Here is a 15447-nt window from a genome sequence, read left to right as displayed (position 1 = left end):
CCTCTCCATTAGTTTGACACCACAGAACCCTACTCCACATCCCTCCTTGACAGCCTCAGCAACCTCAGACTCGCCCAGCTCATCCAAAGACCAACCCTCACAGCAGACCACACCATCAACCCTATTTTCTCCTCCAACAACAGGATCACCAACACCCACATGACTGCACTCACATGGTCCAACCACTACATCATACATTTCAAGATATCCACCCACCAAGCTACCCCAACAAAAAAAACAAAGCACCATTAAGACACTGGGGCAAAATATCAGAAGAAAACTACTGAACCAAGACCCAACAGAAACGCCTTCCCAACCACACTAGGAACCTCGATGTTGACACCAAGCTCTTCAATAAATGGCTCACCAACTACAACAACCACACTGCTCACACCAGAAACAAGACCCACAAAAACAACAAATGACCATGCTGGTACACAAATGACCTCAGAGAGTACAAGCGCCACTGCAAATAACTTGAGAGAAAATTGAAACTCGACAAAACGACCACCGCAAGCCTCAGACTTGAAGCCAGCTCCAACAATGGCAAAGAACTCTTCTCCATCATCAAGGAGTTCTCCAATCTCGCAGCTGCCAACAATGACATCATCCCATCCCAAGCACTCTACAACGACCTCTCATGCTTCTTCAAACAGAAGATTGCCAAGATCTATAACACAATCCACACACAGCATACCTATACAAACTCCCCCGACCAGCCAGACACCTCCATCATTGCCAAACAGTAGTTTACCAACTGGAAGCCCCTCTTGAATGAAGAAACCACTGCCCTGATGAATATCATCTACTCAGGAGCCCCTCAGACCCATACCCCACTTCATATACAACCTTAGAAGAACCATCATCTCCTCCGCACTCACTGCTATCAACACCTCCATAACCGCCACCACCTTCGTGTCTTGCTGGAAAAATGCAGAAGTTAATGACCTATTGAAGAAACCAACAGCAGACTCCAACATCCTAAGCAGCTACAGATCCAGTTAAAGTCATGGAGAAAGCCATTAATACCCAACTCGCAGAACTTCATCAACTTCTCAATCAGGCTTTTGCACCAACTGCAGCACAGGAACAGCCCCATTATGGTGACCGATTACATCAGAAGCATCCTCAACCAAGAAGAAACAGCCACACTCATCCTCCTCAATCTCTTCACAACTTTCGATACGGTCTCCCAAAAGTCACTCACCAGAAAGGTTCAGCACTTGGGTGTCTGCGGACTGGCCCTCAAGTGGATATCCTCCTTCCTTGCGGACAGAACTCAATGAGTTAGACTGTCCCCTACATCTCAGAACTCAAGAAACTCATCTGCAGAGTCCCTCAAGGAGAGTCACTCAGCCCAACACTCTTAAACGTCTACATGAAGCCCCTCACGAACATCATCAGAGCCCACGGCATCAACAAAGTATCCTACACTGATGATACACAGCTCATCCTCTCCCTTATCGACTCAACCAGCACCGCCAAAGCAAACTTCAGCAACTGCATGAGCAATGTCATTGCTTGGATTAAAAATAATTGTCTCCACCTCAACACAGACAAAACCGAAGTAGTCCTAACCTTTGCAACAACCACTCCCCCTGATGCCTCTTGTTGGCCCTCCAAACTTGGCCCTCCACTAACCCCTGTGGACCATGCCAAGAACATCAAGATAATCCTGGACACCAACCTCTCCATGAGCAGACAAACCAATGCCATCTCCTCATCCTGCTTCCACATTCTGCGAATGCTACACAAGATTTTCAAGTGGATCCCACTGAACACCAAATGAACAGTCACCCAGGCTTTCATCACAAGTAGACTTGATTAGGGAAATGCCCTCTACATCAGAATCCCAGCTCATGTCCTACGCTAATTCCAAACCACCCAGAACTCCATCGTCTGACTCAACCTGAACATCCCAGGAAATAACCACATCTCTCCACACCTGAACAATCTCCACTGTCTCCCAGTCCAGGAAAGATGTAAGTTCAAGCAACTCACCCACACCTACAAAGCTTTCACCAGTCCAGCTTACCTCAACCACTACCTCAAATTCTACCAACTCACCAGACTCCTTCAATCTGCATCCCAGGCAAAAGCACATCTCCCTGGCAACAAGAAGACCCGAAGCGGAGGACACTCCATCTCATACCTCGCAGCTAAGACATGGAACGACCTCCCGCAACACCTCAGAACATCCCCCTTCCTCAAAGGCCTCCAAAGGAACCTCAAGACATGGCTCTTTCAGACAAAACAGGCATGATCTCATCTATCTAACCCCTCCCCTCCAGACCTGCCCTACTCAGCGCCTGGATTACTTCATGGGTGATTAGCTACGCTTTACAAATTCATATAACCTAACTGATTAAAAGCCAGGTTTCCAAAAGGTTTCTTTAAAAACAAAATAGGGTAGCTTCAGAGCATAAATGTAAAGGCATGGGAATCCATGGATTTGGTGTGGTGATGAAAAAGCCTTTGTCACTATAAAGGATCAACGTGGATTTAGAAACCGATAGCATGAAGTAGGAAGCAGAGTGAAGACTTCTGACAGGAGTATGCTAGGAAAATTAAAGTTCTGACATTACAAAGTCCAATAGATGACCCTGTGCACTATAGTCTTAGATTTAAAATGTCAGTTCTAATCAAATAAGTTGCCAGTAGAGTGACTTCAAAACTTGTGTAATATGTTCAAACCTGAATCTCAAAATTACACGGACAACTCTGTTGTGGATCCAGTTAGAGAAGCTGGACCAGACTGACTGAGAAGTGAGATAAACAGAGTTCATATAGTCCAGTCTTAACTGGATTACAGCCTTCACCACAGGACAGTAAATATGGGAATCTAGGAAAGGATGGATTATTTTCAGAGCCCTGAGCTGAGCAATTCAGCTACTGCCTGCTTTGGAAGCCTGTAAGTTCAGCAGACGGTGGCTCGAAAATCCTCAAATGTCTTGCAACGTTTGCAAGCCTGGGCATCAATGATGACAGCTAGCCAGGAGGTATTATTATACAAAACACATTCGAGCAGAGCCTCAGTTTTAGAAGAATCAAACTTCAAAAAATGTGTAGACATCCACCAACAAATGATTGCATCACTCCCTCTCACTCATTTGTTGTAACAGTCTCTAAAGAGAAAAGGGAAAGATACACTGAGGGAGAAGCAAAAACAACTAGCAAATTAAGAGAAGAGAACTAACAAAATAAACTATCAACTCTAAAATTAAGTAGCCAAAAATGATAATCAAAACAATTATAAAGAAAAGTTAGCAAAAAGGGCTGTCAAGTGCCAAAGCATGGTCATGTCCGTCAACATGACTTTCAATAAAAGGTAAGATAAGCAAATAAAAGAAACAATCGAACATTTTCAATAATGATACAAATGAAACCAAACTGGACAAATCTTCCAACAATTTAATTGAGTGGTACTTCCACCCCTTTATGTAAAGCACTATTTTCAGCTTCAAACTGTCTTCCCCTCTATACTCCAGGCAGCATGACTCCTCATTTTCCAAGCATGACAAAACAGCAGGTCATCTACCTCGAGAATTAGGCTTCACGGGCTCCGAGATACACGTCAGGGGCTGTTGCATGTACAGATTACAGCATGGGTACTCACAAACATTTCCCTGACAGCTGCAAAGTACTGTCGGTGGCATGCCCGAGGGCCGCACCGATGCCAGCAATGCAAGGGTCGGGGTGATGAAAGGTGGGTCTAGGGGGACGCGAAGTAGATGCATGGTGTGAACAACAAACCGAGTTTTCAACTGACTTCTGGCTGCCACTAACGCTCTATTCTCATGCTCGAAGAATTAAACACAAACCATTCACTTCTAATGTAAAAAGTGGGAGGGAACGAAATACTCATCTGGTGGCTGAATTACAAAATGTGAAACTAGAGAACTTGGTATCAGTCCTGGCTTCCCATTTGACGAAATTGTGTGATCCTAGGCAATTGGTGAATTTCACTTTGCCTCCTATTTCTTCACTGCCAAATATGAGAGCCTCTTAAAATATGTGAGTACAGGATGTGTGCTGTACAAAACCTTCTCCTGTGTTTTATTTATTAAACTGTAATGTTGTTCCAATTATATAACAACCAAGGCTGCACACAAGGTGCACCTGACTAATGACGTGCCTCACACTAATGGCATTGTTCCCTATCAATGCTAATGAATGCCTCTCAATGCAGTGATACAATCTTTTCTACTAAGGTAAAACGCTCATGCATGTTAATAGAATAAACTCTGCAAACTTCTAAAAAGTGTATCATGTTTTTATATGTTTAGTGCAAAGTGTCTTTAAAGCTAAAGGTGCTCCTATTGATAAGTTTTCTAGGACTCCTTTTTAGGTCTCGCCTAGCGTCGCAGCGCGAATGCGCTGCCATCGCTTTGCGAGGCATGCAGTATATACTGTAGTGTGGAAGCTTCGTGGAAGCTCCGCCCACTCTCTGCCCATTGGCTTTTGTCGTAAATGCTGCCTTCCGATTGGTTTGAGGCTTGTTAGTCCCTCCTCATTCATCATTGGTATCCTTCCACGGCTATTGGCCCCTTTACTCCTAACACTATTTTCTTCCCTGTCTCCCCACCCCACCGCCCCTCCCTCAGTCTGTGACTTCTCACCCTCCCCCGCGGCCCCCGCTCCTGTTCGTGTTTTCTTGCCTACGGGTACTTCCGTTTTCATCTTTATTATTGCCACCTTGACATATGCGAGTTCAATATGCGTGCTGTACATAAACTTCTCGTTTTTTATGAACTAGATTTTAATGTTACTCTAAATATAAGGCAACATTCGTGGTATGCATGGCAACTGACGCCTCTTAGTTCACAAATGGCATTGTTGTTGTGCGGGAGGAGCGGCAGTGTTTTAGCTCATGCTTAAAACAAGCACTTTTAATACCTTCCTCTCAATTCAGTGCTATAATCTTGTGTACTGAGGTGACGCGCTAAAGAAATGCACTTTTTTTAATTCTGAAGAGACATTATCGCACATTTACATCATGTTTACTGTATGATTAACATGCCGATCATTTTCACGGCTCGCCCACTGGCTCGTATACGCTTGGCTCGCCTCCGGCTGGCTCTACCTGTTAATTAATATATTGGCTCGCGCACCTCTAACAAAGAGAGATGAATGGATACATTACAGTGAGCCTGGTAGATGGTAGAGAAATAGACTGGTGCAGACAAACAGACAAAGTCAGTCTCCATTGCCTCACGTCAGAATCATCACTTTCAATAACATGGAAATCTGCCGGCAACTCCCGCATGCCCCAACCTCATCCCCCTCACCTATTCTTAGCAGTAGCTGCAGATTCTGAGCTGTGCCCTGCTGGTGCAGGGGAGCGCGGCAGAGTCTGTAGAGGCGCAGGGATCCCTAACTTCTCCGGGCAGGCACCTAAGCCTTCCGGGTGCCTTCACACTCAGGATAAATGAATACATTTTGTTTTGTACTTTAGTCGCCCCTCTGTGAGCACTGTCTGGTAGATGAAACTCTGTGTTAATAAACACATTCAGAGAGGTGGTTGTGTACAAACAAACAACAGCCACAATACCATACGTTTTGAATGTGTAGTTAAATACCAGCTCATGGGGCTTTAGGGGTTAGGTAACCTACTTTGGATGCTGTGTAAAAGAATAAATTCAAAAATGAATGCAATGAAACTAAGCAACCAGTATTGTCTAAAACACTGTGAAAACTGACAACCATTCTGGCATTTTGTTTAGTTAATGTCAATTTTCTCATAGATGCGAGTAAAGTACTCTTAATATCGTAATGAAATCTGCACACTTTTAACTAATAGCACTGGGCGACCTTTGACAACTAGGCAATGAATACATTTTCATGTCCCCCTTAAGCCCTCCTGTCAAACTTCATTGCCTCCCAGTGTTTGGGGGATAACCAAAACGCAGGAGAGTGAGTCAAATAGTCTAGAAAATGAAAGAGAAGCCGGGATTTGCATTCACATGCTCTGATCCCGATCGTGTTGGTTAGTCTGTAAGCACTACTTTTATTAATGAGTTTCGCATTACTAAAGCACCACAGTGTGCACGTGTGGCGACACTTCACCCATGATATACGTGCCAAGCAATTGTTGACACAATCCACACTTTGCATCTTTTTCAATATATTTATTACGAAGTGCAGGACCTTTCAAAGGGATTTTGCACACTACATACATTCACTCCAAAAATAAAACGTGTAGGTAAAAAACATTGCCGTTTACAATGCGAGACCTATTTGCATTGCAAATGCTTGTTTTCTTTACTGTTACTTCCATTAACGTGTAAATAAAGTATGTTCGTTTGTTTCACAGCAGCTTTCGAGATGTTCCTGCTCTGTGAAGTGAACAGCAGCCCAGCTCTGCTGTTCACCAGGGGGCAACAATTAAAGGTCAGAGGGCTGCATGCAGCCCCAGGGTCGTACTTTGAGTATCCCTGGATTACAGCAACCTTTATGCAGGGTACAATCACCTTGGGCAACATTCACTGTGTTCTTACCGTGGACAACATTCATACATGCTGTGGCTTCCATACATGTCACACTCGGAAGGTGAAGGATTCCAGTTAAGATAAAAGGACGCAGAAAACCCTGTTCCAAGAGAGCAGGTAAAAAGTTGTGTTCCCGTTACTTAATCAAATCAGTCAACATCAATCAATCAACCAGTGGATTTATATAGCGCAGCTAATCACCCTGTGGAGGGGTATCCAGGCACAGGGGCTGGTGGGGCTCAGTCAAATAGCCAGGGCTTCAGAGCCCTTCGGAATTCCAGTAGAGAGGAAGAGGTCTATAGTGCTTTATCACTCCACAGCCTGCTTTGGTGCCCGTAGCTACTCTGCACTTTGGATGGGGGTGCATATTGGTTACTACTATAGCCTTATAGTCCACTGCCGCATGCTATACCGGTTGTTAAAGGCCCTGAAACCAAGTTATAGGCCAACGGCAATGGCCTATAATGAGGTAGAGGGTCAATAACAATCGTACAGTCTGAGGCAGAAGGGATTCAAGGCTATTAGAACATCCCATTCACTGATAGTACAATGTTCTAAATTTAAAAAGAGAGAAACATTGGAATGTTCGAGCAGACGGCTAATAGCAGCCATTATAAGCCCTGAGCCACTTCATTGTCTTCAATGGAGCTCCCAATATTTCAATGTTCTAATACAGACAGCAACAAATATCCATAGAGAATCTCTACTGTGCTCAAATACGTAGAGTCCGCTGGGGAAAAGTACAGGGTCTACCTGAAAATGTCCAATAGGCATGCTTAGGAGCGGTATCAGAACTCTGCGAGAACATTCATCTCTAGGAATGTCATCAGGGAGAAGGTAGCAGGAGAAAAGACACAAGATGGTGGCACCATGGAGATAGGTGCATATTGAGAAGAGCTCCCAACCCTTAATAACTGCCATGAAATGAGCATCTCGGTACAGAATGAACCATTTTACAACTGTCCCTCATAAATGTTGGAGGTGTCGCACATCCCCGCACCTCTAACTCTGCCTCCATTTACCTGTGCTTGCTCCTCCCTGTCCAGTTCTTGATTTACATGGATATTTCCTTCAGGATCAACTGCAAATACACCCTTCGCAAAATCCCCCTCCAGAAGGTAATGAACGTTGTCGCTGTTCCAATTCACCTAGAATAGATAGAATCAACTGAATTATTGTGAACTGTAAAAATGCAAAAATCAGAAATAAGGCTACATCAAATAACAAGCAAATCTTGGCATTCAATGAGAGTGGTATTCCCACAAAGACTGTATGTTCCCTCTTGTCGATTGTCAAAGGTCCAAAGTGTGATTCAGACACGAAAGGTTTGCCAACCACTCCAGGACCAGTGCCCAGCTTGCCATCCTGAAAGCGCGGCCCACACAGATGATAAATCGTGAACCGAGCGTGCCTGTGTTCAGGGTTGGCGCTGGTTCATGGCGAGGAGCGAGACAGGGGAAACTGTTTTGCCTATTGTGGCCATACGTTTCCGAAATATTATACAAGATGCAGTTCAGACCCTATCACATACTTGCAAACATTTTAAAACAGGAAAGTGGGAGTATTTTTTGAGAAAAAAATCGAGAGTATTTTTGTACTGCAGCAGAGGGAATTTCAGGCGGGAGACCGTTAAATACAGCAATTTTGGGCTTCAAAAATCAGAAGTTTCCCTATTAAATTGCTTCTATTGGCATATATGCTATCACTAGCACTCTATATATGTATTGTCCAGTACTCATTTTTGGGTACATGCTATTATTTTTCCTCATCAAAGGTTGACCCAGAGCCAGCGCGCCACCACACGCCTCTCCTCCGTCCTCTTCAGATCTACTGGAAGCACTGGAAGCACTCAGGCTTCCGGACTCTCCCAGCCAATCATGACGCTGCATGAGAACCATCGTGATTGGTCTGAGCAGCCTGTTTGGCCGCTCAGGCAGTGCCTGAGAGGCCGGGTATGTTGTCAAGCCATCATGCGCACTTAGAGGAGTGCAAACCACTACTCACTCTGCACTGGCGTCACAGAAACCAACCCCGCCCCTGAGTGCCACATAGAAAAATTCAATGATAATAACATCCTGTTATTATCATTTTCTTTTTCTTTTATACACTGCTGAAATAGCCACTGCCCAGAGCACAAGAGTGAAAATCACAGAACGAGGAAAGGAGAAGGAAGACAAGTACGGCAGAGCAAACCGTGACACTGGAAGAAACCAGGCACTTGCAAGAGTGAGATAAAGAGGAAGGGCGGAGTCTGGTGGTGGATTAAAGAGGTGTGGGATGGATTGAAGATTTTGCAGCCTTGGTAGTAGGTACTCCGATGGCTTAAATAGGGGCTGTTGTGGAGCAATACTCTGGGCCTGCGTGCTTACTATTTTACATGGTAAGCACTTATGCCGGCCATAAGTGAATGCCTTGACGAATTGCACTCTAATAAAATAACAAAATGCCTTGATTGATTTGGACATACTTTTAAATATTATTTTCTTTTATTTCCATCTAGATTTAAAAAAACACTACGTTCCAAAATGGTTTTCTTCTAGCTGGGTGTTCATGGAGCCACGATGATCATTTTCTATATACAAGAATGGTTCATTGCCATAACATTGGTACCTGCATGACATAGAGTTGAAACTGTCCACACATAATTAAACGGTAATTGTGTGCAAATGCAGTCAGGTTTAAATAAATAGCACTAACTAAAGTGACTGCGTACAGTCAGCATCAAAGTAAACGGCAACAGAATTTTTGTTGTTGCCATGGAAATGCTTCAGCTACAAACACGTCTGTTTAGACAGAGCATCACGCAGTGACACGTTGCTTGTCAGTTGTTTCTACAATATGGAGACCCCGCTCTGCAGAATAGTTCCTAAGAAGGGCAAAGGCAGATGCTGACTGTTTTCTATAGACCCTCCAGCGTCTTGCGAAATAAAAGAAGGACTCGCGGTTTTCGGAAGCCTCCTCTAGAAATAAAGGTTGGAAAGTTTGTTACATCTATAATGGGTTTCTTGATTGGCTTGTTTTTGCTTGCGGCACTTATTGTAGTGTTCATGACTTCACGTAAGAGCGATGCGGCCGAAGCCACAATGGCCGAATTGTCCTCCCTGCAAACTCTGCAAGTCTAATTCTCCGTAAGTGGCGTAACGCCAAGGCGGCTCGCTGTGAACGTGTTTGAAAATGGGAGCGTTATTTTAAGAAAGCTTTTTCCATTCTTCATTCCTAGGGGATTCCCTCTGGAGTTCCAGCGAGAACAGCGGCATGTGGCGTTTGTCACTACAGTAATAAAACTGCTTTGCATTTCTGTTGCTTGGTGACTGGACTCCATGTTACTATTTAAAAAGTCACTCTACTTAAAAAAGCATTTCCACTCCCTTGGTCTTTAACACATTTAATGTTTTAAAACTATTTTAAATATTAATTTTGATTGATTATGAACAGAGGTTGCAATAATTGAGGATTACATTTTAAGGGGCATTATATATTCAATCTAATGAGCAATAGTTTCATGTTCAAGTGGGCATTTTTAAACCTTTAAACATGATAGTTAGCTTCCAAAGCAACTAAACAAAAACAGACGTACATTTAATGTATCTGATAAAAAGTTATAAACGTCAAGAGAATTAAAGATGAAGGACTTGGTCCACAAAATTTCGCATGCATATTGACCAAAAGCAAAATGGGCATTATGGGGGCAGCCGACCATAGGATGGTCTGCCCCCAGGTAATTTGGGGAAGTGGAGCAGTCAGACGACTGCTCGGGCTTTGGGCGCTTTTTGGGGTACATATGTAGCCCAGGGGTATATAGCCAGACATTTTGCAGAACCAGCCACCAGTTTGTCATTGTGACACGGTGGCTAGTACCTGATAGTAGTTTTGTGCGCTGGCAGCTAGGACCACCATTGGCAACACTACCCACCCCCCCAAACGTAGCATGCATGCTAATAAATAAACACACCACACATTTTTTGTTTGGGTAAAATTGCTGCAGGTTTATTACATACACCGTTATGTAATATGGTGGGTTATCTTACGGCGATCCAAGGGCAGGCAACCATCTGGGCCGCCTGCCCGCCTCATAAGCCAAGCAGCACTGGGGCGAACCCCATCTGTGCTGCCCCTTCTGGTGATCCTCTTCCCGGATCACGTGACACCTGGTCCCTTATTACTCACGCCCCTTTCAGGGCAGAGCGTAGCATAGCAAACCCCCGGTTGTTCAGGCCCACAACCACCCGAAGGACTAATGGGGCGCCGACACAGTTTTCCAGACACCTCCCATTAGGCTCTTGGTATGGGAGGTGGGAGACGGCGTGTCCGGGGTGCGAAAGAGGACGACCAGATGGTGGGGAGGCCTATATACCCCGCCCCCTGTCCTCGCGCCCAGGAAGTGACGCCCGCCTAGCGCGCCGCCACAAGGCTGGGGGGACCCCTCCCTGAGTCCCTGCCCCAAAGGGGGTGTGGGGTGCCCCGATGGTACTAGAGGGCCGCCCTCTTTAGTAGACCCCTGCGGTGGCCGGGGACAGCCGCATAGCACCACCATTGGCAACACTCCTCACCCCTCCAAACGTAGCATGCATGCTAATAAATAAACACACCACACATTTTTTGTTTGGGTAAAATTGCTGCAGGTTTATTACATACACCATTATGTAATATGGTGGGTTATCTTACGAGCGATCCAAGGGCAGGCAACCCTCTGGGCCACCTGCCTGCCTGATGAGCCAAGCAGCACTGGGGCGAACCCCATCTGTGCTGCCCCTTCTGGTGATCCTCTTCCCGGATCACGTGACACCTGGTACCTTATTACTCACGCCCCTTTCAGGGGCGGAGCGTAGCATAGCAAACCCCTGGTTGTTCAGGCCCACAACCGCCTGAAAGACTAACGGGGCACCAACACGGTTTTCCAGGAACCTCCCATGAGGCTCCTGGGATTTGTCTCTGACACCCCCTATGGTGCCGGCCAGAGGTACCCTTCTGTATCCCTTTGCTTCCAGATTGCCCTGTAACTCCGCCACAGCTCTGGAGGTGGTTGCCGCCAGAGCCCCCCACCAAACAGCTATGGTCTTACCTGCAACCTCTCATTTCTAGCACCTCACGCAAATCTAAAAGGAAAAGGTCCATCCCTAATGGTGACCCCATCCGCCTGAAAGTTTCCTTTTCTTGAATCATCTCATGTCTGATGAATCCCAGACCTCTCTGGTCAGTGAACTTGCGCCTTGCTACACTCTGCGTGGAATCATCTCTGACCAACAGACCTCACATCATGCATCCCTTATTCCTTATGGGGATTTCGCCAGCTCAGCTCCCTCTGTGGTGAACCCCCTGGGCATACCAACTTAGTGAATCTGTCTGATTTAATACAGTGCGCCCTGGCTGCAATATGGTGCCTAACATTAAGGATTGACTAAGTCCTACTTAACCCCTATCCTAGAATAGTCCCAAATGGGGGGGGGGGGTGGCGGGGGTTTACACTGCCCATCTGAACAGCCCCAGCGGTGAAAAATTACCTGCTTTGTTGAATTTAAATTTTGTTGAACACTGGACGTGCTAAATGCTCAATTACATAGTAGCCTTTTGTGCTTGACACCTTTTTCCCCCCATTTCCTGGGATGGCAGCACACTATGTTGGCTGACAGCGTCCCCACCCAGCGGGGCTAATATAGCTAACCGGGCAGGGCATTTGAGATTAACTGCAGGAACATGTCACCTACCCTGCGTTCTGGGGTGCACTTCACCCCGTTGACCAGACGCTTGCAAAAACCCAGTTGCTTGATAAACCCTGGTGAACACCTTAATGGTTTCGAATCTGGTTTGAAACCATATATGTCTTCTGCCCACTATTGGAGGCACTTCACCCTTTCGTGCCGCGACAACTTACGCAGCACACCCCGCTTGCTTAACTGCCGTTAGATCACAGATGTACAGTACTTACTGTCCATCTGTGACCTTGGATGCTTCAAACCCCCAAAAGTGTCAGAAACTCAGGTCCCCAGTTTACTGTTTATTTTCAGTACACCTTCAGTGGATCCGCTAGGAGATACCACAAACCGCATTGGTCATGCGAACATTACGAAGTACACAATTTCCACCTGGGTGCACCTCTAAATAAGACTGGCTCCACACAGCTGTAAGGCCAGAGACACACATATAAGTGTAATGAATCTTCGCCTGCACAATTTGCCCAACTGACAAGTCGGCCCTGATTAACCTATGTTCTGGTGCCAGGTTTGGGAAGGCGTTTCGTAATCAACTTAAAGAACAAATAATGTGTTGACCAGTTCCAGTGAATGTTTATATTAAGTGTATCTGTGAGTGCAATCGCTTAGGTGTGGATGGGTCATCAATGTTGCCGGGCAGTATTGCAATACCTTTGCCCAAGCCACACTTGACACGATGTGCCTGTGCTGGTAGAAGACAAGGGATGTCCGACCCACCTTACTTCCATTCTTACAGTTTTCTCTGTATATTGCTTGATGGACCCTAACCTCATTGTATATTCGCGAAGTGCGCATGCCCCGGAGGCAAGAAAGCGCTGAATTACCGGTGTATGTTAACCCACTCGTTGATAATTATGTACAGATAACTACCCTTACTTAGACTGAGGGAATGCTGAATGCTTCCTAAGGCCTGTAGTCTTACTGCTTCAACCAGTTTGTCCCCAAAACCTTGGGACGACTTTGGTAGTAACATGCCCTTAATGGTACGGGACAATCTACAAGCACTGCGCAGAAATCCCCTTTTGACCTGCTCGAGCCTGTGGCCATCCTGCTGAAAGACCTGTGGGCCTGGGGGAGGGGAGTGCTACTAAATCTTAAGTCCAAGGCACTCAGGAAGCATCCCTCACTGCTGCAGGTGCCCCAAAGCATTTATTATAAAATATTTAATGGGTAACAACCCGGTTTGCGCCCACCTTAATGTGCCATGCTGTGCGCAATTAGATACCCCTCATATCTCTTCCCTATGAAAAGATGAAACAAACCGGCCCAAGCACAATGCACGGGCAGTGCGTGTGCCCACTGAGACACCCCCAGCTCTGTGTGGTACAAACCCTAATGCACCGCGTGCCAGTTTCTACATATCCTTCTGGGGTGACTAAGTCCTAATGTGCCCCATTCACTGGATGTTCCACAGTACGAGGGTACAGACTGATGACCAAGTGCTGCGCCAGCCAATAAACATGTCGACATGTGTGTAAAACCCAGCCGTAGCCAAACGAAACCACTAGAAGCAGTTTAACAGGGAAATGTAGAGACCACCAGAATCCCTCCGCGCCCTCTGTACTTCCGCAACAGCCAGTCAGGTCGCCTGCGCGCATGCCAGGTGCCGAAACCAGAAAGCGGCAGCCCTTTTGCAAACGGCATGGTGGAGACAAAATTGACCCCGTTATACTGCGAAAGAGGCACGTGCGGCACTCAAATGAGACAAAGTGACTATTCTTTGCAAAACAGAGCCAGTCCGTAACTATTGTCTATATTGGGACAAAGATGAACCGTGATATTATCACTGATCATGTCTGAGATGTCATATTCACTGCCTCTGGCATATTCTCATAAATCGCCATATATGACTGACACCGCACTCTCCTCTTATGCTTTGTGTGATCTTGGCCCACTTTAGTGTGGGCAGAGCCCCGCGAAGTAAACTTGGCTTCATGATCGTTAATGCACAAGTAAACTACCCCCCTCCCATCAAGTTGGGTTACACAGTACATAGTCAGGGTGCAGTGAACTAGTTACTTTCCTGAGGGCCCCATGCCCCTGCACTTGCGGCGTTAATGAAAGCTGTCGTTTTGGCTGTGTCACCCTACAGCCCCATGGAAAAGTGCTGAGCTCTTGCTAACTTATTTCTCTTCCTCTTGAGAAGATACCACAGATCGCATCGGTCATGGGAACCATACGAAGCACACCATTTCCACCTAGGCGTGCCTCTTTGAGAATGGCTCCTCACAGCTGTAAGGCCAGAGACAACCCTCTATTAAACTTATTTACTGGTTTGTGATACTAGACACTCTTCTGGTTGATGGTGCGGAACCTCCTACCCAGAAAAAGCTGACAGTCTGGCGTTGCCTTCACACCACCAGTGTCCCTTGACTCACCCTCCAACGTCCTGTGCAATAGTCATACTGCTAAGTGGGCAATCAATTCCACATCCCTCATCTGCACCCAGACTTCCCAGGCAGCTTCCTTGCTGCCGATGTGGGCAGTTGCTGACGTTGAGGGATTCTCACACTTGCAACTTGCAACTACAGTGATTATTTTAATTAAACAATACTGTGTATCTGAATGAACTATGCACAGGTAATTGAAACGCTCACACGTGCAGTTGCTGTGAACAACAAGGTGGATGGCCAGGATGATATGGGGAGGGGCAAGTAAGTATAGCTAAATTATTCCTTGATGTCCTGTATGGGTCCAACCCAACACTTAAAGAAATGTTTGCTTTCAGGGTGTAGGTGTTGTGGCCTGCATATATTACGCTAAGAACAGAGTGCACTTGCTCTGTGATCCCCTGGCCTTCCTTTATGCCCAGGGGGACCCAAGGCAACCTTAAATTCTGAACTGTTGGGACTGTGCAAGGACTGTAATAAGTCTTCGCCTGCATAAGTCACCCACAAAAAAGTTGGCCCCGATTAACTTTGCATTCTGGTGCCAGATTAGGAAAAGCATTTCCCATGTTCGTCAACTCCTGTGCACACTCTTTCCAGGCCATCTAAGTTGCACTACTTAATACTGCACAGGTTCGCTTTCCCATCACCAATCCTATGCCCCTTTTTAAACCATTGTTTGACCGTCTTGCGCAAGTGGTAATTTGGCTGACAAATACCAGTCGACCGCCTCAAACCTTTCTAAGGCCCCAGTCATCAGTGGAGGACTCTTCGGTTCCATGAGTTGGAGAGCTTGGTCTGGGCAGTGCTGTGAGCATGCGGCTTCAATAATACCAGTCGGGTGGACTTCGAATAGGGCTC

At 46.0% G+C, this 15447-nt stretch overlaps 1 protein-coding gene across 1 annotated transcript in view; it reads right to left on the bottom strand.

Annotated features, from left to right (window-relative positions):
• The window catches only part of CDH16 (cadherin 16), a 622060-nt gene that overhangs the window by 416858 nt on the left and 189755 nt on the right, over nt 1-15447 (bottom strand). The window contains exon 8 of the mRNA XM_085637354.1: nt 7511-7636. Within this exon, the coding sequence (XP_085493480.1) occupies nt 7511-7636 (126 nt within the window). The remainder of the gene's footprint in view (nt 1-7510; nt 7637-15447) is intronic.

Source organism: Triturus cristatus, chromosome 12, assembly GCF_964204655.1.
Source record: "Triturus cristatus chromosome 12, aTriCri1.1, whole genome shotgun sequence".
NCBI lineage: Eukaryota > Metazoa > Chordata > Amphibia > Caudata > Salamandridae > Triturus > Triturus cristatus.
Note: the sequence above shows the minus strand (reverse complement) of the source record. Positions and strands in the feature narration are given on the sequence as shown.